The sequence below is a fragment of the Haliotis asinina genome, chromosome 3 (genome assembly GCF_037392515.1).
Source record: "Haliotis asinina isolate JCU_RB_2024 chromosome 3, JCU_Hal_asi_v2, whole genome shotgun sequence".
NCBI lineage: Eukaryota > Metazoa > Mollusca > Gastropoda > Lepetellida > Haliotidae > Haliotis > Haliotis asinina.
In genome coordinates this window covers 12,401,474-12,425,331 of record NC_090282.1, presented here as the reverse complement: position 1 = coordinate 12,425,331, position 23,858 = coordinate 12,401,474, and the positions used below count along the sequence as shown (strand labels likewise).

At 43.1% G+C, this 23,858-nt stretch overlaps 1 protein-coding gene across 1 annotated transcript in view; it reads right to left on the bottom strand.

The window, feature by feature from the left end:
* Positions 1 to 23,858, bottom strand: part of LOC137277428 (uncharacterized) — an 81,712-nt gene that overhangs the window by 25,892 nt on the left and 31,962 nt on the right. The window contains exons 25-49 of the mRNA XM_067809149.1: positions 12,476 to 12,493; positions 12,103 to 12,120; positions 11,730 to 11,747; positions 9,624 to 9,641; positions 9,254 to 9,271; positions 8,881 to 8,898; positions 8,508 to 8,525; positions 8,138 to 8,155; positions 7,765 to 7,782; positions 7,392 to 7,409; positions 7,019 to 7,036; positions 6,646 to 6,663; positions 6,276 to 6,293; positions 5,530 to 5,547; positions 5,160 to 5,177; positions 4,414 to 4,431; positions 4,044 to 4,061; positions 3,676 to 3,693; positions 3,303 to 3,320; positions 2,933 to 2,950; positions 2,562 to 2,579; positions 2,192 to 2,209; positions 1,446 to 1,463; positions 1,076 to 1,093; positions 703 to 720 (exon numbers count right to left, since the gene is read on the bottom strand). Coding sequence (XP_067665250.1) covers positions 703 to 720; positions 1,076 to 1,093; positions 1,446 to 1,463; positions 2,192 to 2,209; positions 2,562 to 2,579; positions 2,933 to 2,950; positions 3,303 to 3,320; positions 3,676 to 3,693; positions 4,044 to 4,061; positions 4,414 to 4,431; positions 5,160 to 5,177; positions 5,530 to 5,547; positions 6,276 to 6,293; positions 6,646 to 6,663; positions 7,019 to 7,036; positions 7,392 to 7,409; positions 7,765 to 7,782; positions 8,138 to 8,155; positions 8,508 to 8,525; positions 8,881 to 8,898; positions 9,254 to 9,271; positions 9,624 to 9,641; positions 11,730 to 11,747; positions 12,103 to 12,120; positions 12,476 to 12,493 — 450 coding nt within the window. The remainder of the gene's footprint in view (positions 1 to 702; positions 721 to 1,075; positions 1,094 to 1,445; positions 1,464 to 2,191; positions 2,210 to 2,561; positions 2,580 to 2,932; positions 2,951 to 3,302; positions 3,321 to 3,675; positions 3,694 to 4,043; positions 4,062 to 4,413; positions 4,432 to 5,159; positions 5,178 to 5,529; positions 5,548 to 6,275; positions 6,294 to 6,645; positions 6,664 to 7,018; positions 7,037 to 7,391; positions 7,410 to 7,764; positions 7,783 to 8,137; positions 8,156 to 8,507; positions 8,526 to 8,880; positions 8,899 to 9,253; positions 9,272 to 9,623; positions 9,642 to 11,729; positions 11,748 to 12,102; positions 12,121 to 12,475; positions 12,494 to 23,858) is intronic.

Below are 23,858 nucleotides of genomic sequence, written 5' to 3'. Positions count from 1 at the left end.
ATTAGTCCGACAATTTCAATGATAACAATGTCAGAAGATTTCGAATTTCAGCAACCTGAAGACTGTCATATGTACCACACGTCAGCGATGTTATATCATACTAACTGCAAATCCAGGGCTTTAAACCACCCATCAACAAATGTTCGCTTTTCTGATAAGTATGTGGAGAGGGAAAGCATCATACCCTCATTCTGACGAAACAAATGTGTTACTGTCGACTCATGGTCCTGTGACAAGGTTGGATGTGATATAGAACTCATCGTAATAGAACTACTTCTTAAGAGAGAGTACTAATGTATAGGTATGATACCAAAGAAGAAATCACTTACTTGGTGTTGAGCCTCGACCTTAAAAGAACATGAAAGTACACAGGATTAGTCCGATAGTTCGAATGATAACAATGTCAGAAGATTTCCAGTTTCGGCAACCTGAAGGCTGTCACATGTATCACACGTCAGCGATGTTATATCATACTCACTACCCATCTAGGGCTTTAAACAACCCATCAACAAATGTTCGTTTTTCTGATAAGTATGTTGAGCGGGAAAGCATCATACCCTCATTCCGACGAAACAAATGTGTCTCTCTCGACTCATGGTACTGTGACAAGGTTGGATGTGATTTATCAATCAGCATAATAGAAACACTTGTTCAAAGAGAGAGGTAATGTATAGATATAACCTGATGGAAAAAGTCATTTACCTGCCGTTGACTCTCGATCTGAAGAGAACATAAAAGTATACAGTATGAGTCTGATAATTCGAATGATAACAATGTCAGAAGATTTCCAGTCTCGGCAACCTGAAGCCTGTCACATGTACCACACGTCAGCGATGTTATATCATACTAATTACCCATCTAGGGCTTTAAAAAACCCATCAACAAATGTTCGTTTTTCTGATAAGTATGTGGAGAGGGAAAGCATCATACCCTCATTCTGACGAAACAAATGTGTAACTGTCGACTCATGGTGCTGTGACAAGGTTGGAAGTGGTTTGGAACTCATCGTAATAGAAATACTTCTTGAGAGAGGGTACTAATGTATATGTATAAAATGAAAGAAGAAATCACTTACGTGCTGTTGAGCCTTGACCTGAAAAGAACATGAAAGTACACAGGATTAGTCCGACAATTCCAATAAAAACAATGTCAGATTTCGAGTTTCAGCAACCTGAAGGCTGTCACATGTATCACACGTCAGCGATGTTATACCATAATAACTGCCCATCTAGGGTTTTAAACAAACCACGAACAAATAGTCTTCTTTCTCATGAGTACGTGGAGAAGGAAAACCCCGTACCCTCATTCTCACGAAACAAGTGCGTCTCTCTCGACTCATGGTACTGTGACAAGGTTGGATGTGATTTATCATTCAGCATAATAGAAATACTGGTTCAAAGAGAGAGTTAATGTATAGACATAACCTGAAGGAAAAAGTCATTTACCTGCCGTTGAGTCTCTACCTGAAAAGAACATAAAAGTATACAGTATGAGTCCGATAATTTCAATGATAACAATGTCAGAAGATTTCCAGTTTCAGCAACCTGAAGGCTGTCACATGTACCACACGTCAGCGATGTTATATCATACTAACTGCTCATCTAGGTCTTTAAAGAAACCACGAACAAATACTCTTCTTTCTCATGAGTACGTGGAGAAGGAAAACCCCGTACCCTCATTCTCACGTAACAAATGTGTCTCACTCGACTCATGGTGCTGTGACAAGGTTGGATGTGATTTATCATTCAGCATAATAGAAACACTTGTTCAAAGAGAGAGGTAATGTATAGACATAACCTGAAGGAAAATGTCATTCACCTGCCGTTGAGTCTCGACCTGAAAAGAACATGAAAGTACACAGGATTAGTCCGACAATTTCAATGATAACAATGTCAGAAGATTTCCAGTTTCAGCAACCTGAAGGCTGGCATATGTACCACACGTCAGCGATGTTATATCACACTAACTGCAAATCCAGGGCTTTAAACAACCCATCAACAAATGTTCGCTTTTCTGATAAGTATGTGGAGAGGGAAAGCATCATACCCTCATTCTGACGAAACAAATGTGTTACTGTCGACTCATGGACCTGTGACAAGGTTGGATGTGGTTTGGAACTCATCGTAGTAGAACTACTTCTTGAGAGAGAGTACTAATGTATAGGTATAATATGAAAGAAGAAATCACTTACGTGGCGTTGAGCCTCGACCTGAAAAGAACATGAAAATACACACGATTAGTCCGAAAATTCCAATAATAACAATGTCAGATTTCGAGTTTCAGCAACCTGAAGGCTGTCACATGTATCACACGTCAGCGATGATATATCATAATAAAGGCCCATCTAGTGCTTTGAACAGGCCACGAACAAATAGTCTTCTTTCTCATGAGCATGTGGAGAAGGAAAACCCCGTACCCTCATTCTCACATAACAAATGTGACTCTGTCGACTAATAGTACTTTGACCAGGTTGGATGTGATTTATTATTCCGAATAATAGAAACACTTGTTCAAAGAGAGAGGTAATGTATAGATATAACCTGAAGGAAAAAGTCATTTACCTGCCGTTGAGACTCGACCTGAAAAGAACATGAAAGTACACAGGATTAGTCCGACAATTCCAATGATAACAATGTCAGAAGATTTCGAGTTCCAGTAACCCGAAGACTGTCACGTGTATCACACGTCAGTGATGTTATATCATAGCAACTGCCCATCTAGGTCTTTAAAGAAACCACGAACAAATAGTCTTCTTTCTCATGAGTATGTGGAGAAGGAAAACCCCATACCCTCATTCTCACATAACAAATGTGTCTCACTCCACTCATGGTACTGTGACAAGGTTGGATCTGATTTATTATTCAGCATAATAGAAACACTTGTTCAAAGAGAGGTAATGTATAGATATAACCTGAAGGAAAAAGTCATTTACCTGCCGTTGAGTCTCGACCTGAAAAGAACATGAAAGGACACAGGATTAGTCCGACAATTCCAATAATAACAATGTCAGATTTCCAGTTTCAGCAACCTGAAGGCTGTCACATGTATCACACACCAGCGATGATTTATCATAATAACGGCCCATCTTTTGGTTTAAACAAACCACGAACAAATAGTCTTCTTTCTCATGAGTATGTGGAGAAGGAAAACCCCGTACCCTCATTCTCACGCAACAAATGTGTCTCACTCGACTCATGGTGCTGTGACAAGGTTGGATGTCATTCATCATTCAGCATAATAGAAACACTTCTTCAAAGAAAGAGGTAATGTATAGATAAAACCTGAAGGAAAAAGTCATTTACCTGCCGTTGAGACTCGACCTGAAAAGAACATGAAAGTACACAGGATTAGGCCGACAATTCCAATGATAACAATGTCAGAAGATTTCGAGTTGCAGTAACCTGAAGACTGTCACGTGTATCACACGACAGTGATGTTATATCGTAGTAACTGCCCATCTAGGTCTTTAAAGAAACCACGAACAAATAGTCTTCTTTCTCATGAGTACGTGGAGAAGGAAAACCCCGTACCCTCATTCTCACATAACAAATGTGTCTCTCTCGACTCATGGTACTGTGACAAGGTTGGATGTGATTCATCATTCAGCATAATAGAAACACTTGTTCAAAGAGAGAGGTAATGTATAGATATAACCTGAAGGATAAAGTCATTTACCTGCCGTTGAGTCTCGACCTGAAAAGAACATGAAAGTACACAGGATTAGTCCGACAATTCGAATGATAACAATGTCAGATTTCGAGTTGCAGTAACCTGAAGAATGTCACATGTATCACACGTCACTGATGTTATATCATAGTAACTGCACATCTAGGTCTTTAAAGAAACCACGAACAAATAGTCTTCTTTCTCATGAGTACGTGGAGAAGGAAAACCCCGTACCCTCATTCTCACATAACAAATGTGTCTCACTCCACTCATGGTACTGTGACAAGGTTGGATCTGATTTATTATTCAGCATAATAGAAACACTTGTTCAAAGAGAGGTAATGTATAGATATAACCTGAACGAAAAAGTCATTTACCTGCCGTTGAGTCTCGACCTGAAAAGAACATGAAAGGACACAGGATTAGTCCGACAATTCCAATAATAACAATGTCAGATTTCGAGTTTCAGCAACCTGAAGGCTGTCACATGTATCACACACCAGCGATGATTTATCATAATAACGGCCCATCTTTTGGTTTAAACAAACCACGAACAAATAGTCTTCTTTCTCATGAGTATGTGGAGAAGGAAAACCCCGTACCCTCATTCTCACGCAACAAATGTGTCTCACTCGACTCATGGTGCTGTGACAAGGTTGGATGTCATTCATCATTCAGCATAATAGAAACACTTCTTCAAAGAAAGAGGTAATGTATAGATAAAACCTGAAGGAAAAAGTCATTTACCTGCCGTTGAGACTCGACCTGAAAAGAACATGAAAGTACACAGGATTAGTCCGACAATTCCAATGATAACAATGTCAGAAGATTTCGAGTTGCAGTAACCTGAAGACTGTCACGTGTATCACACGTCAGTGATGTTATATCATAGTAACTGCCCATCTAGGTCTTTAAAGAAACCACGAACAAATAGTCTTCTTTCTCATGAGTACGTGGAGAAGGAAAACCCCGTACCCTCATTCTCACATAACAAATGTGTCTCTCTCGACTCATGGTACTGTGACAAGGTTGGATGTGATTTATCATTCAGCATAATAGAAACACTTGTTCAAAGAGATAGGTAATGTATAGATATAACCTGAAGGAAAAAGTCATTTACCTGCCGTTGAGACCCGACCTGAAAAGAACATGAAAGTACACAGGATTAGTCCGACAATTTCAATGAAAACAATGTCAGAAGATTTCGAGTTGCAGCAACCCGAAGAATGTCACATGTACCACACGTCAGTGATGTTATATCATAGCAACTGCCCATCTAGGCCTTTAAAGAAACCACGAACAAATAGTCTTCTTTCTCATGAGTATGAGGAGAAGGAAAATCCCGTACCCTCATTCTCACATAACAAATGTGTCTCACTCGACTCATGGTGCTGTGACAAGGTTGGATGTGATTCATCATTCAGCATAATAGAAACACTTGTTCAAAGAGAGAGGTAATGTATAGATATAACCTGAAGGAAAAAGTCACTTACCTGCCGTTGAGTCTCGACCTGAAAAGAACATGAAAGTACACAGGATTAGTCCGACAATTCCAATAATAACAATGTCAGATTTCGAGTTTCAGTAACCCGAAGACTGTCACAGGTATCACACACCAGCGATGATTTATCATAACAACGGCCCATCTTTTGGTTTAAACAAACCACGAACAAATAGTCTTCTTTCTCATGAGTATGTGGAGAAGGAAAACCCCGTACCCTCATTCTCACGCAACAAATGTGTCTCACTCGACTCATGGTGCTGTGACAAGGTTGGATGTCATTCATCATTCAGCATAATAGAAACACTTCTTCAAAGAGAGAGGTAATGTATAGATATAACCTGAAGGAAAAAGTCATTTACCTGCCGTTGAGTCTCGACCTGAAAAGAACATGAATGTACACAGGATTAGTCCGACAATTTCAATGATAACAATGTCAGAACATTTCGAGTTGCAGTAACCTGAAGAATGTCACATGTATCACACGTCAGTGATGTTATATCATAGTAACTGCCCATCTAGGTCTTTAAAGAAAAAACGAACAAATAGTCTTCTTTCTCATGAGTATGAGGAGAAGGAAAACCCCGTACCCTCATTCTCACGCAACAAATGTGTCTCACTCGACTCATGGTGCTGTGACAAGGTTGGATGTGATTCATCATTCAGCATAATAGAAACACTTGTTCAAAGAGAGAGGTAATGTATAGATATAACCTGAAGGAAAAAGTCATTTACCGGCCGTTGAGTCTCGACCTGAAAAGAACATGAAAGTACACAGGATTAGTCCGACAATTTCAATGATAACAATGTCAGAAGATTTCCAGTTTCAGCAACCTGAAGGCTGGCATATGTACCACACGTCAGCGATGTTATATCATACTAACTGCAAATCCAGGGCTTTAAACAACCCATCAACAAATGTTCGCTTTTCTGATAAGTATGTGGAGAGGGAAAGCATCATACCCTCATTCTGACGAAACAAATGTGTTACTGTCGACTCATGGACCTGTGACAAGGTTGGATGTGGTTTGGAACTCATCGTAATAGAAATACTTCTTAAGAGAGAGTACTAATGTATAGGTATAATATGAAAGAAGAAATCACTTACGTGGCGTTGAGACTCGACCTGAAAAGAACATGAAAGTACACAGGATTAGTCCGAAAATTCCAATAATAACAATGTCAGATTTCGAGTTTCAGCAACCTGAAGGCTGTCACATGTATCACACACCAGCGATGATATATCATAATAACGGCCCATCTAGGGCTTTGAACAGGCCACGAACAAATAGTCTTCTTTCTCATGAGTATGAGGAGAAGGAAAACCCCGTACCCTCATTCTCACATAACAAATGTGTCTCACTCGACTCATGGTACTGTGACAAGGTTGGATGTGATTCATCATTCAGCATAATAGAAACACTTGTTCAAAGAGAGAGGTAATGTATAGATATAACCTGAAGGAAAAAGTTACTTACCTGCCGTTGAGACTCGACCTGAAAAGAACATGAAAGTACACAGCATTAGGCCGACAATTCCCATGATAACAATGTCAGAAGATTTCGAGTTGCAGTAACCTGAAGACTGTCACATGTATCACACGTCAGTGATGTTATATCATAGTAACTGCCCATCTAGGTCTTCAAACAAACCACGAACAAATAGTCTTCTTTCTCATGAGTACGTGGAGAAGGAAAACCCCGTACCCTCATTCTCACATAACAAATGTGCCTCTGTCGACTCATGGTCCTTTGACCAGGTTGGATGTGATTTATCATTCAGCATAATAGAAACACTTGTTCAAAGAGAGAGTTAATGTATAGATATAACCTGAAGGAAAAAGTCATTTACCTGCCGTTGAGTCTCGACCTGAAAACAACATGAAAGTACACAGGATTAGTCCGACAATTTCAATGATAACAATGTCAGAAGATTTCGAGTTGCAGTAACCTGAAGAATGTCACATGTATCACACGTCAGTGATGTTATATCATAGTAACTGCACATCTAGGTCTTTAAAGAAACCACGAACAAATAGTCTTCTTTCTCATGAGTACGTGGAGAAGGAAAACCCCGTACCCTCATTCTCACATAACAAATGTGTCTCACTCGACTCATGGTGCTGTGACAAGGTTGGATGTGATTCATCATTCAGCATAATAGAAACACTTGTTCAAAGAGAGAGGTAATGTATAGATATAACCTGAAGGAAAAAGTCATTTACCTGTCGTTGAGTCTCGACCTGAAAAGAACATGAAAGTACACAGGATTAGTCCGACAATTCCCATGATAACAATGTCAGAAGATTTAGAGTTGCAGTAACCTGAAGGCTGTCACATGTATCGCACACCAGCGATGTTATATCATAATAACTGTCCATCTAGGGCTTTAAACAAACCACGAACAAATAGTCTTCTTTCTCATGAGTATGTGGAGAAGGAAAACCCCGTACCCTCATTCTCACATAACAAATGTGTCACACTCGACTCATGGTACTGTGACAAGGTGGGATGTGATTTATCATTCAGCATAATAGAAACACTTGTTCAAAGAGAGAGGTAATGTATAGACATAACCTGAAGGAAAAAGTTATTTACCTGCCGTTGAGTCTCGACCTGAAAACAACATGAAAGTACACAGGATTAGTCCGACAATTTCAATGATAACAATGTCAGAAGATTTCCAGTTTCAGCAACCTGAAGGCTGGCATATGTACCACACGTCAGCGATGTTATATCATACTAACTGCAAATCCAGGGCTTTAAACAACCCATCAACAAATGTTCGCTTTTCTGATAAGTATGTGGAGAGGGAAAGCATCATACCCTCATTCTGACGAAACAAATGTGTTACTGTCGACTCATGGACCTGTGACAAGGTTGGATGTGGTTTGGAACTCATCGTAATAGAAATACTTCTTAAGAGAGAGTACTAATGTATAGGTATAATATGAAAGAAGAAATCACTTACGTGGCGTTGAGCCTCGACCTGAAAAGAACATGAAAGTACACAGGATTAGTCCGACAATTCCAATAATAACAATGTCAGATTTCGAGTTTCAGCAACCTGAAGGCTGTCACATGTATCACACACCAGCGATGATATATCATAATAACGGCCCATCTAGGGCTTTGAACAGGCCACGAACAAATAGTCTTCTTTCTCATGAGTATGTGGAGAAGGAAAACCCCGTACCCTCATTCTCACGCAATAAATGTGTCTCACTTGACTCATGGTGCTGTGACAAGGTTGGATGTGATTTATCATTCAGCATAATAGAAACACTTGTTCAAAGAGATAGGTAATGTATAGATATAACCTGAAGGAAAAAGTCATTTACCTGCCGTTGAGTCTCGACCTGAAAAGAACATGAAAGTACACAGGATTAGTCCGACAATTCCCATGATAACAATGTCAGAAGATTTCGAGTTACAGTAACCTGAAGGCTGTCACATGTATCACACACCAGCGATGATATATCATAATAACGGCCCATCTAGGGCTTTGAACAGGCCACGAACAAATAGTCTTCTTTCTCATGAGTATGAGGAGAAGGAAAACCCCGTACCCTCATTCTCACATAACAAATGTGTCACACTCCACTCATGGTACTGTGACAAGGTGGGATGTGATTTATCATTCAGCATAATAAAAACACTTGTTCAAAGAGAGAGGTAATGTATAGACATAACCTGAAGGAAAAAGGTATTTACCTGCCGTTGAGTCTCGACCTGAAAACAACATGAAAGTACACAGGATTAGTCCGACAATTTCAATGATAACAATGTCAGAAGATTTCCAGTTTCAGCAACCTGAAGGCTGGCATATGTACCACACGTCAGCGATGTTATATCATACTAACTGCAAATCCAGGGCTTTAAACAACCCATCAACAAATGTTCGCTTTTCTGATAAGTATGTTGAGAGGGAAAGCATCATACCCTCATTCTGACGAAACAAATGTGTTACTGTCGACTCATGGACCTGTGACAAGGTTGGATGTGGTTTGGAACTCATCGTAATAGAAATACTTCTTAAGAGAGAGTACTAATGTATAGGTATAATATGAAAGAAGAAATCACTTACGTGGCGTTGAAACTCGACCTGAAAAGAACATGAAAGTACACAGGATTAGTCCGACAATTCCAATAATAACAATGTCAGATTTCGAGTTTCAGCAACCTGAAGGCTGTCACATGTATCACACACCAGCGATGATATATCATAATAACGGCCCATCTAGGGCTTTGAACAGGCCACGAACAAAGAGTCTTCTTTCTCATGAGTATGAGGAGAAGGAAAACCCCGTACCCTCATTCTCACATAACAAATGTGTCACACTCGACTCATGGTACTGTGACAAGGTGGGATGTGATTTATCATTCAGCATAATAGAAACACTTGTTCAAAGAGAGAGTTAATGTATAGATATAACCTGAAGGAAAAAGTCATTTACCTGCCGTTGAGTCTCGACCTGAAAAGAACATGAAAGTACACAGGATTAGTCCGACAATTTCAATGATAACAATGTCAGAAGATTTCAAGTTTCAGCAACCTGAAGGCTGGCATATGTACCACACGTCAGCGATGTTATATCATACTAACTGCAAATCCAGGGCCCGCTTGCACAGAGCAATCTTAGTTACAATCAATCTTCGGCCCCTACAATCAACTTTACAATCACCATACAATTGCCCTAATCCACATGCACAAAGACGATCTTAAGACAGCACGGATTTAAGATCGCGATCTTAACTAAGATCGAACTCTTCAACGTTGGAGGTAGAAATTTCTTAAACTCGACTCCTGTCTACAGTTGACTTCAAGTGCGCATAGCATGCAGCGCAAATAAAACGTGGAACTGGTTACTGCACGCAAATGACACCCCTTCCTTAATCGCACCTTGCAGATTTTTCATGAAAACAAAACAAAACCCCCCAAAACCCCAACCCACAAATCTTTGAAGGAAATGATAACGTTGAAGAAGGAAGCGATAACATGGAACGTAACATGTATAATCACTCGTACCTCAGGGGTTAATCTCTAATTTTTCTACATTCTAATTTTTTATGAACTAGACATGATACTGCAACCACAGAAATATCATGTTTTATGCAAGTATTGAAATACAAACAAATACGTTAACAAATTGGGTCTCGAGTTATTGACCTAATAATCATGAAATAAAAGATAGCACATAAATATAATTTCCTTATGACATAACGCCTAAATGTACCATGATTTGTCAGTGGCTGTCAGTTGAACATAGTTTGGCATCTTGTAGGTGTTATTTGGAGTAAAATCCCAAATATATCCCACAAGCATTAGATTTGTAAAGATATGAAAGTGTGACATGACTTTGGGAGTGATGTGGAAAATTCATAGCAGGGAAATATGAAAACGTAACTTATTTCGTGTGTGTTGTATGTGTTGTTGAATGCTCATCCACAGTATATTAATTACTTTATGATATTTTGTTGATAATTATTTTTTCGTTTTGTTAAAAAAAGGTTTTATGCAAATTTCACATACCCCAGCAAGTGTATTTTTCCCGTTTGAAGAATACTTATTTAAAGTGCATAGTTTACAACTCTTGTCTCGTCAGATTCAATTTTTACAACTAGAAAAAAACATAATTCTGCACGTTATCCAACTGTAGATTATTTCAATGATAAACTAAGACAAAATCATTAACCGAAAAGAAACACGTGGAGATCTGTTCTGTCACAACAGATCATGCATTGTATTTAGGCATGGCAGATTTTACGGCAACGGCATAATCTGCAAAGGGAAACCACTCCCATCTTGCGTAAAAACTAAAATTAGCTGCCCTTGAGTCATTGAAAAGGTCATGGCCACTGCTGATCGCATGCAGACACCTTTCGTTACTATCCTTTCCTTGTTTATCAAATAGGTATGGTGTTCATACTTTTTCCAACACTGAATCGGGTGAGAATTGTACTCAATGATATCGACTCGATAACGATATTGTTCACTACCGCAAATAACGATATTTCAAACGTTGAATCGATGTTGCATTCTCCGTGTTGTTGAAGTGTCGAGGCGAATCATACAGTTTTATGCAATATAAAAGCAATCCCCAAACGCAAAGCTAATTATTTGCGTGAAACTGACAACAACTTGAACGCCATTTTGCTACTGACTACAATGATCTTAGCTCCTTACAATTGGTTCCGACCAATTGTAAGTTTTGATTGTAACTTACAATGATCTTAGCCTGCAATCGCTTTGTGCAAGTGGATGGCGACTGTAGCCGAAGCCTAAGATCGCGATCTTAAGGATTTACAATAATTGTAGCTCTAAGATCGTTTTGTGCAAGTGGGCCCAGGGCTTTAAACAACCCATCAACAAATGTTCGCTTTTCTGATAAGTATGTTGAGAGGGAAAGCATCATACCCTCATTCTGACGAAACAAATGTGTTACTGTCGACTCATGGACCTGTGACAAGGTTGGATGTGGTTTGGAACTAATCGTAATAGAAATACTTCGTAAGAGAGAGTACTAATGTATAGGTATAATATGAAAGAAGAAATCACTTACGTGGCGTTGAGCCTCGACCTGAAAAGAACATGAAAGTACACAGGATTAGTCCGACAATTCCAATAACAACAATGTCAGAAGATTTCGAGTTGCAGTAACCTGAAGGCTGTCACATGTATCACACACCAGCGATGTTAGATCACAATAACTGTCCATCTAGGGCTTTAAACAAACCACGAACAAATAGTCTTCTTTCTCATGAGTATGTGGAGAAGGAAAACCCCGTACCCTCATTCTCACGCAACAAATGTGTCTCACTCGACTCATGGTGCTGTGACAAGGATGGATGTGATTTATCATTCAGCATAATAGAAACACTTGTTCAAAGAGATAGGTAATGTATAGATATAACCTGAAGGAAAAAGTTATTTACCTGCCGTTGAGTCTCGACCTGAAAACAACATGAAAGTACACAGGATTAGTCCGACAATTTCAATGATAACAATGTCAGAAGATTTCCAGTTTCAGCAACCTGAAGGCTGGCATATGTACCACACGTCAGCGATGTTATATCATACTAACAGCAAATCCAGGGCTTTAAACAACCCATCAACAAATGTTCGCTTTTCTGATAAGTATGTTGAGAGGGAAAGCATCATACCCTCATTCTGATGAAACAAATGTGTTACTGTCGACTCATGGACCTGTGACAAGGTTGCGTGTGGTTTGGAACTCATCGTAATAGAAATACTTCTTAAGAGAGAGTACTAATGTATAGGTATAATATGAAAGAAGAAATCACTTACGTAGCGTTGACCCTCGACCTGAAAAGAACATGAAAGTACACAGGATTAGTCCGACAATTCTAGTAGTATAGGGAATGACAGTTCTGGACCACTTTCAAGAAATGTCTCTACAAAGCCTTATTTACTAAATAAGGCTTTGGTTGGGTCATTAGCTCTTGCTACTATTACCCCTACTACAAAAAAGTTGGCGGTAATTACTATGCCTACTTTGTGTTGGTAGGAGGTAACACTGTGCCGTACGGTACGATCAATAATTCTTCTCTTACAAACCCCCTACCCGGCCCACCCCTCAAGTAGTATAAGTTAGGTTCGTCGGCTTTCATATCCACTTTATCTATGTTGTAAGTTTTGACTGACCATATAGGATCGGTGGCCCGCTTACGGCTATCGCCCTCGTGTTCCCCCGGCTGGTATAGATACCTCACTAGGGCCCTATCTGGTATCTGTTTCTCCTTCCCACGCAATGGAGCGGCCGACTCTGCAACTATTGATTTTAGTTTGATAGCGTCTGCCGGTTTCTTACCGGTGAGACGGGTGACTTCATGGTTGATTGCCGACACCACCTTGGGTAACCTCGTGACCCATTCAGTCGATCGTTTTCCAGGGGTGACCATCTCCCTAGCATACTGATGGCCGAACAAGCGCTCAGCCAAAGTCCTATTAAATCTCTCAACTATGGCTTGGCTGCGATGGGCTCCGGCCGTGCCACGCCTGACCTTTGTATCGTGTTTGGCTAGCAGTTGTGACACGGCACCCATGAACTCCCGTCCGGGGTCAACTTGCAGCTCTGTTGGCCACGTCAGCGGACTGCGTTTGTATATGCGTTCGAATCCTCTGGCTACCTGGGCCGAATCTTTCGTGGTCAAGGGTTCGGCTTCCTTGTAACGACTGGCTACGTCCACTACGGTTAAGGCATACTTGTACCTCTTGTCGTGGGGTAGGAACAGTAGGTCTGCCTGGTGAACGCTATTAGGTATGTTAATACCGAACCTCCTTCTAGGCACGTAGCGTGGTGCCGGCAAATAGATCTGCCACAGGGCTTGTTTTTCAAGCCACGCTTTGGCTTCCTCCGGGGGTACTCGCGCTATTTTAGCTAGCTTATCTACTGCGCTAGCTCCTTTCCAGTACCCACGCGGGCTGTAGTAAATAGCCTCAAATTTTTTCATGTCCATACGCGTATGTGTTTATCCCATCAATAGCTATCCAACGTTTCGTGTCCATAGGCGACAGGGACGTCTTGTTTATAGTCAGTCCGTATATCTTATGTCCATCACTTCTAAGTGTGTTCATTTTATGTCTAAAGGTACGGGTCTTGAACAGGGCTACCTTGAATCTGGCGTGTTTGATGTGTTGTTTCACCACATACTTCTTAACCCCCTTAGCCTTCCGGATCTCACTATTGTCGGCTTTCAGTATGGAGTACATCTTAGGTCTCAAACCTATATACTCGGCTATGGGCGTGCCAGCACACTCGTCCTTCATCTTACCTAGGACCTTTTTATTTACCGTACTGTGTATGGCATGGGTCTTAGGGTAGTCGCTGGTGTCGTATAAATCGAGGTGTTTTTTCATGTCCTCGTACACGTCCTCGGTTCGAATCTCCATCAGCAGGGAATCCGTGTCAGTGTACAGCACTTCACACCTGTCGCCGTACTGTTTCTTGAGCTCGTTGTAGCAAAAGTCGTACATCAGGTGTTTGGATAAATCGAGGATGCTCATCCCCACGTAAACAGGCCGGTTGAATTTTATGTGGCTTTTCTTCATGTGTAGGGCAACCAGGTTGTCTGTGAATATCTTACTACGGTTGAATGCAGGACTGGCTATCAATCTCCTGAGCTTGTCTTCCTCACTAGATCTAACCAGCTTCACGGTCACGCGTTTCCTCAGGTTCTCCATAGTCTTACCAAACACCGAGTTGTTCATGAGCTTGTAGAGATTTTTCTCAAAATCACTGGTGGCTTTTTTTCGTAGGTCTGTGTTCATTCTGATGTAGGGCTCCATCCATGGACTCTGGTCGAACATGAGCACCCTGTGTATTTTGGTCAGCCTCATACCCAACGACAGGTACAGCTGTAGGTTGCGATAGTGAACGATGTACTTGGTCTTATTCATTAAGTTAGGCACGAGTTTTTCAACGTCTGTCACACGCCCACCAAGTTATGTTGGTACTCAGACATCCAGTCTGGGTTAACCCTCATACGTTCGGGGGCCAGGGGGTAGCTGTTGTGCGATGTGTGTAATTCCTTGGGATACTCTAAGTCAACCTCGAGGATATAACCTTTGTTCGAATCTGGTGCAACCCCCATAACATCAACGTGGGGTACCCATTCGAATCCCCCTGTAGGTAGATACTGACTCATGGCCCAGCCGTACAGGTTGTTTGCGTCGAGGTAGAGAATGTGATTGGTTGGTTTGTTAGGATCGTAACCTTTCACGTATTGATTATTTGCTTTCGCGTATCGTTTGGATGCCATGGAAATCCCACCTCGAAACCTTTCTCAATGAATAGGTGCATGTCGTAATCTGTGAGCAATTCCAAATTAACTCCGGTCTTTTTAAGCAAGGCGTCCCACGACAGACCTGGGCTGGTGTAATACCATGCGGGGTCGAGTTTATACTGCTTGAAACATGTCCGCCTAAACGTTTCAAACACGTCGGCTAACAGCAGTACATCTGTCCTCAAGTACAGGTCGTGATAATCACCCAGGTTCTTACAACCCAGTTTATTCCATACGTTAGTCGCGTGCGAGTAATCATCTCGTGAGACGGACGCCTCATTCAGCTTGCTATAAAAGCAGTCAATAGGGGGTAGTCTGGTCTCGGTGAACTTAGCCCAACTATCCATGTACTCATAGGGGTACACACCCTTCCTCATAAGCAGGGGTCTAGTCTCGGCGTCTGTGTATCGATCGGTGATAGGGAAGGTATTGTTGGCCTTGACCAGACTGTCGAGTGACGACAGGAGGAACTGAAACGAGTCAATGAACCTAAGTCCGTTTAAGCTGAAGGAGATGTATCTCTCCATGTTGTTGGGGATGCACGTTATATTACCATCGATTTTCGCGATGGCCTGCATGATCAAGTGTGAGTCGTACCCTCTCAAGTTGTGAAAGACAACGGGGATGTTTATTGTCTTAGGGTTGATTTTAAGCTTGAGGTTGCACGCGTTGTGAGCGGCGCCTCTATACTTACCAGTTATGCGACAGTGATCTCTCACCGAATCACCGTTAAGTGGTGATTCACACACGTGACAGTTAGTGCTACTAGAGTGGGCTAGCCTGTCGACTCGGGTCAGACGCATGGGAGCGATTTTATACAATGCATTCCTAATAATTTTTTCTTCCTCCTGCAAACACTTTAGAAACCTTTCAGCCGCGTCAGGCCCCCTATACACTACCGGAGCTTTCGTTTCCCCGTCACAACGGACGACAATGTATCCAAACGAACAGGCTTTATGCTCTTGTGTTTTGTGGGTGAAGGGAGCCTCGCCGGCGGCACCACTGGGGGTATCCCCCACAACTAAGGCTTCGAAGTCGGCATATATAATATAAGGCACAGACATTTGGTTCTTGTGGTTATTGAATTTTAGGATATTGTCACCTTCCTTAGGCATGTCGACTCGTATGGCCGTCTGCCCCACACCTTGACAATCATCCCGGTGGGATTCTAATAAATCAGCTCGGGTGAAGCCATGTAGGCATCGTACACAAAAGTGTTTTTCCCCATCGTGTTTCGACTGGTCGTGCAACAACCGGCTGAGATGTTTTATCCACGTGTAGTGATACTTTTCACCTCGTTGGATCATGAATATATTGATAACTTGGCGATCCTTCACCGGGCTGACCCTGTGTACTATTGTTGTGTTACCTTCGTGCCCAAAGACATTTATAGCCAGATTATTCTGTTTTTCTACTTTAGTGATCTGGGATATGGGGGTGGGTTCATCTATACCATCCCAGTTGAGCCCATCGTCTTGGGGATAGCTAGAAAGCCTATCTGAATGAGTGCCAGCTGGAAATAAGGCTGACCTGATAGCTAACCTCAGGCAATCGTTTCCTCTATTCTTAACGTTTACTATGGCATGTTTATTCCTATAGTAGGGAGGCAAGGCTAGGTATGACCCGCCTCTGAACGGCACGTAGTTAGCTATGTCTAGATAGACATTATCGATTTTATCTACAGTCCACCCGGACCCCAAGTGTGTGTAGCGTTCTAGGTATTCTCGTATCTGCTGAAAACTGGTATCGATTGATGTATCAATGGTCTCTGTATGTGTGGCGACCTCTTGTTGACCTCGGAAGTAAGGCTGAACATACTCAGTGGTACTCCCAACCTGCTTATCGAGCGACATTTTCACTGTGATCTGAAACTTGATACTTCCTAGGTTATTTAGTTCCTGGTTGACCTTATCAGCTATCAGAGGCTTGATATCTGTAATGTCTATGTTTCTATCAACGTGCATGCGCCAACCTCTCAAATAGTTGCCTACAGCGCGCTCAGTGCGCACGAACTGTAGGTCAATAGCTCTATTCTGTCGTAATAATTCTATAAGCTGTGGTTTTCTCATACGGGAATACCCGCCTAAACCCAAATCCTGTGCCTCGGCTTTCAGTTGTTTTACAGTGGGAGGTTTTGCTACGGGGGCATGTGATAACAATGCGGTTAACCCGGCTCTCCCCAGGTTTGAATAACCCGTGTATCCAAGCTGTTTTGCTTGAGCTTTTAATTGTTTTACTGTAGGAAGGGCTTCTAAACCTAGTAATCTCAACAATGCTGACTTCCGCATTCTAGAATACCCGATCACACCTCTCTGTTTTGCGACCCGCTTGAGCTCGCTTACAGTAGACATCGTGTTTACACCTAAGAGAACCAATGTCTAATTGGTTCACAGTAAGGGGAGGTAACCCTTTCACGCACTGGAGTCTATCTTGAGCAGTCGCCTACGTTCTTTTATGTAGCCTTTTTTATTCTCGTAGATGAGTTGATGTCTGACTACGTTCGCTCCGTGAGCTTTACATAGACAGTAGTGTCCTTTAACCCCGATACCACACACAGAACACGTGTAGTTAGGACTTCCCATATGGAAACAACAGAACCCCTGATTCCTGCATTTCCTACCACAGGCCTCGGTCTTCCCCATAAGTATGTATTCGCATCGGTATGGAGCGGGTCTCATGTTTACTTATATAGGTATTTTAATTTAATTGCTTCGCAACCAACGCAGTAGCTGCTATACCCAACACTATGAAGCCCAGTTCACGATTCATTTGTCCCTTGGATGGTGTGTAGTACTGAGTGAGTGTGGGTTTATTGAGCGGTTCCAATTGTTTACCAGTTAGTAGATAGTATTCTTTCATTGCTTCATCGACATCGTTGAATGTTTTAATGGCATGGTTTTCACGCTTGAGTTGTTCGTTAATAAAATCGATCCTCTGGAGGCGTTTTTTAACGTACTCGTCCTGTGCTCTTTGTAATTTCTCAGTAGCGAGATCGTGTCGCTTCCTTTCTTCCTGTATTTCAGCCGCGTGATCATCTCGTAGTTTCGAGAAGAGGAAATTACTCCCGGAAAATGCCAGGGCATTCACTAACGCCCCACCGACCATCATAGCTATCGTGGCCATCCCTATATTTATTTCATTATATTATCAGGTATTATTCCTTGTTTTACTAGGATGTCTTTTGTGGCCATCGCCATACCAAGGTTCATTATGAGCATACCCATATCCTGCAGGTTGAAATCTAGCTTGATAGTTGGTTGTTTAAGCACCATTTTAGTCAACCGAGCGTACCCTACTGCTAGACTGGCTACCACTGTGGCGTGGTATGCGTCGTTGACGAACGTTTTCCCCTCAGACATTATGTATATGATATAAAATATTAAAATTATAACATGATATGCGGGTCAATAGTGGGGGATACCCCCACACCCCCACTGTTGGGGGTTACCTCACTGTTGGGTGGTGGCTCACTGTGGGAGGGTACCCCCACGTATAACCATGTTATAACCACGGCAGCAGTTACGCCTACAGCCAACAACAGTCGGGGGTTGGTCACTTTATGTTGGTTACACCACCGTTTTTTACCGGCAGCTACTCTCTTAGGATTCTTCTGCCTGGTTACTGTTGGGGGTACCCCCACTGAAGGGGTCTCCACCGTCACCTCGGGACTCACTGTTGGGGGTGGGGTCTCCTCCATCACTGTGTCCACTGGGGTTTCCTGTGCAGCATCCATCTATACTATTATTATTATTCTTTCTCTCAAATTGACAATGTTTTGCCGTGATAATCGCCGCCGTCACTGGAGCCAACAACATACCATATTTGTGGTACAGCCCGCAGCTGATAGAGCTCACGGCGTGTTCGATAAAAGGGTCTTTATCTAGGTCCTCCCACAGGTAAAGTCGGCGCTCTGGTGGAATGGGAAGGAAGTGTGATACAATACCGGTGTATATCTGGGTCATAGCCGATCCTATTGTCTTTGTCATTTCTGCTCCGAGCCGGGACTCGTATCTAGCGTATAGCTTATCGATTTCTTTGGCTGACATTTTGTGAATTTTATCCGGGGTGTAGTCTCCAAAGTAATGTTTGGCTTTGCCGCCAACAGCCAACGCCACCAGTTTCTCTCGCTTGTCATCAGTGGGGCCTGCCGGCGGCGTGGGGGAACCCTCCAACGACAATTGTTCGAGCAATTCCTCACACTCCATCTTATAATATAACAAGTAAGATTTAGTTTTAACTATATAATACCCGATACAGACAAAACACAGAGAAATGAAGGTTAAGTTGCACACGACAAATACTTCAAATATCATAGCTATATACTTAGCTTTGCTTAGCTTTGCTTAGCTTTAGCTTAGCTTTGCTTAGCTTTAGCTTAGCTTTAGCTTAGCTTTAGCTTAGCTTTGCTTAGCTTTGCTTAGCATACTATATATGCTACTGGTTGGTCGGTCTTTAGCACGAGCTTAGCGTGTTTAGTTTCAGCGAGCTGTTTCTTCACCCGTTCCCGTTCTAATTTACTCATCACATCGTTCTCTCTCAAACACTCCTCAAACGAATCCCTGTCCTTGCAGTGAAATAAGGCCACCCATCGCGTCTGCTCCCTGAGGTCTTTCAACACCGAGTTGAACTTCTGCGTTAGCACCCAGACGCTGTGATTTGCATGACGGCCGGAGAAGGCCAGGTACGATAGCATGTCTCTCTTTTTTGTTATCTCGCGATTAGCGCTGCAGTCGTCCAGTATAAACAGCGTCGGTTCCCGTTTAAATTTCTCGTGAAGAGCTTTCAACCAGTCCTGCAGGCGTGTTCCAGGGTCGATTTTGTGTACGTCCGGGTCCGTCATCACCCAAGGTCGCGCGTACGTTTTATTCATGCTCAGAGTAGGGCACATGATAACGATGTTATCGAACACATCCTTGTAGTAACTCTCCAACATATCCAACACGAAAACGGTCTTCCCACATCCAGTCTGCCCGCACACTATGGCGCAGTGTGGGTCAGTGGGTAGTTGTGGGTACCCCCTGGGGGTGTGGGGGTCTTGTTTATTGTTGGGGGGTGTGGGGGGGTACCCCCCATCAGTAGATGGCTTGCACGAATCTCCCATTGTCTATATTAAGTTGCGCGTCCATAATAACGTACAGATATAATTTCAACTTACCAGCGGTTTGAGCCTTCTTAGTAATCTGGATGGTTATCCCTTCGCTGCCGTTATCTATACGGCGCCCGCTACCGTGCAGTTTATCATCATCCGTGGATCGCATGTCCAACCATAGGGCGTACTTGGTGGTCAGGTATTCACCGATCTGCACGGAGCCGAGGTCCAGGTCCTTTGTTATGTAGTCCCCCACTGGTAGCTTTTTTATCTCATCCCACTGCTGGTGTGGTCTCATACCATGACTGAACAGCTGGTTGGGCACGCCCTCGATGGTCACTTCCACCTTTTCAATCTCGGGGTTGAAAAACTTCTCGCTGTCCCTCCGGAATGGATCGTAATCCTCCACGGGGACGACCAGGATACCTTTCATCGATCGCGCCGGCACGTTCAGGTTGATATTCCACACAGTGTCGCTCTTATCTCGCACGACTGATCTATGCCTCAGTACGCGATCGTACAGGATAGCCATCTTCCCAGAGTACTGGCTTCGAACCTGCCTGGCCAGCTCCGGGCTAGTGACCATGTCGAACTCCAGAGAGATGTTGTCTATGGCATAACTGGCCTCGTCACCGTTCGGCGTACGCACTACTTTGCTATAGTCGTTAAACGTGAGCTCGTATTCGAGCCTATCACCCAGCGCGGCCTGGTAAAACGGCGCGTGTCCTGTGAGCAACTCGAAGTCGAGCGGCACGCAGAATCGATTCCCGTATGCTCGAGCGATGGCCTTTTCACCGTCCGATAGCTTGTCTTGCTGGTCTTGCGTGAAGACATACCCTATGCGCGCCCGGGTTGATTTGCTGATACCCTGGTACACATCATTGACTCATTCTCCCTCGCTTTTCCAGAGATCCTTGTAGCAGTGAAACACGTCGCTGTCGTCGATGCTCAGCACCTCGTTACCGCTGATCTTGACGGTAGTTTTCTTGATGATGGCTCGACCCACGTTACGCACTAGCTCGCGTTTGTCGTTGTCGGAGGTCAACGTGATATTGAACGCCAGTCGAACAGTGCCTGGTACAATGAGGTCATTCTCACCAAGGTTTGGAAATCTAACCAGCAGAGTTTGATTCTGGTCTATCTTGCTGGGATTGTTGGTGATGGTCACCGACTGGCGCACGGCTCTGGCTCCTAATGGCTCTCTCAATCTTCTGAAAGGATCTAATTTTCTGCCGTACATTGTTATATATAAATAAAAATATATTTAAATACTAATGGATGAAGACATAGATATGACGGAGATGCCGGGCGCTAGTGCTCAGGCATTCGATGATGAGCAGGAGACCTCATTTACTAGTTCACCATTGAACCAAGAACTCTTGGAAACAACGGTAAATGATTATTACGAAAGTTTAAGAAGAGATAAAAACTACGTTGAACCACAGGGTCGATACCATAAGAATTTTTTTATTGATACAAAGGGTGTTCTACGCCTTAAGTCTGACCCAGGGGTTGACCTCTTTAACAAGAGCAATAAAAAACCACTGGCCTTGTCAACTCTAGCCAGCCGCCATGGTGTCGAATTTATCCGTAAAAATCTAAACATGAATGATTACGGTGGTGCAATACCTAAGGCCGTTAAAGAAGATCTGCAAGCTACCAGATCCCACCTCACCATTAGAGATGAAATGACACCACAGCGTGCTACAGAAGCCTCGGGCAGCATAGAAAAACTGTTGAGCACCTACTGGGACAAACCGTTACCGGGGTTTGACTTTCCGGTAAGGGAACTGCGCGGCTTAGACGAAGCCGTGAAACGCGTGCGTGGAGAACTCGTGAACAACATGGGGAAACTGAACGAAATCGACGAGCACATCGCTAGGGAAAAAACCAAACTCAACGAAACTGAAAACGATGATATGAAGCGCCGTATCAATGAACGACTACGCGATTTAGAAGACGAGAGACGTACACGATTGGAATCCGCTTCCTCGAATCGTGAACAGCTTCGATCCCAGATCAGTCGCATTCGGGAAACAATCGATAGAATACTGAATGAGGATACAACTTTAGCCAACAGGATTCGGATATTGTTCCGGGAGCAAGGGATCACCATCGTCAGCATTCTAACTGCATTGGGTTTCATCATATCAACCCTGGTGGTGTCACTGACAGGGGGAACCCCCACACCTGCCGGCGGGGGAACTCCCACTCCCACAGGCGGTGGTGTTAAAGACTGGATAAAAAAACTCGGGGAAGGCCTAGCTAAACTGGCTGGTAAAGCCGCCGAAGCCCTTCCTGGCATCCTGGGTAGCATCGTCTCGTGGTTGTTGAGCGCTCTGTCTAAAACTGCCATGTGGCTCAGTCAAAAACTGTGGGCAGCCATCGTCGCCGTGGCGGGTCTGGTGTACGTAGCGGCTAAGAAATCTTTAACCAAATAAGTCCCAAAGTTACCCCACCAACCACTAGGGCTGTTTTATTATCAATATGCTGCTGATAGGGGGCCTGAATATGGGGGTGTGGTGTTGGTTGAATTTTAGGCTCCGGGGGTGGCGCCACTATACCCTTTTCACGTGGTGGGATGTGTGGGATATAGGGGGTGTTAATATCGGGGTTGATACCCAACTTTTGATCCGCCGTGGCTATGACTATTTTGTTGTTATAACCCACCACTTTTTTTATTCTCAGTTGCATATCACTCGGAGCCATGTACAATCCCACGCCGAACACGTAATTGACTTTCGATCTGGCGTATTCTAACACGTTTTGGTAACGGTCGATGGCCCTCGGGAGATCAACTGGAGAATTGATAGCATCCTCAACGTTGGAAACGAATTGTGTCTGAGCGTCGTAAGCAGTTCCCTTACCGAGGATGTTGGAACGCGTCATCGACTGCGCACCCAACAGCGCCCACACGTACGTTCGAATCGAGTCGTTCAAGCGTATTGTACCAGCACGAGTGAATTCTTTCGATGTTTTTGAGATCATTTTAGTCCAGGCTGTGGCTGCATCAGGATTGGTTTGCTTTATACAGCTGACATGGATCTTTTCATTCGTTGTGGGGCCTGTAAATGTATGACGGTTTGGGTTGTATGAACCATCTTTAGAACCGGCCTGATATGTTCCGGACCTGTAGAAGTACACGAGAACTATACCGAGACCATGGTTCACACCAGGAAGGCGAAAGTCTTTATTCGTTGGAATCTCAAACTCCCCACAAACACGTTCATAAGCGCGTCTATCATAGGGGTTATTCGTCATACTCCACGCTTTATCTTGGGGAAGAGGAGCACTTATTTCCTTCAATATTCGTCTCGTTTGATAATAAATATGAAACAAAATGACCGCCTTACTCAGTTCGTCTATACCGTAGTCTGGTGTCACACCCGACCCTGTCGTCTTACACCACACAGCAAAGTTTAGTTGGTTCTGCCAAAACTGCATTGGGTTTTGATTCCAGTTTACCACCGCCTGCGAGTTATTAACGGACACGACATAGTTTTCAAAGATATTAATAAAGGTTGTTTTAAACCCCGTACCATCTGCATTCACCACGATTTTCAAGTGTGCTAAATCCATATTATAATATATAAATTATATATTATAATATGTACATAACACTTCCAGGAATAACGAGCGGTGAGGCCGTTCAGCTGACACACGCGATCGATAACACGTCAGGTCAACTCGAAGTCGCACTCTGCGATATCACCTACCTACCGCAATGGACTAACATCAACGCCAGCAACAATAAGCTGTTCGTCAGTGGAACTCGCAGTCAGATAACTGACGGCTA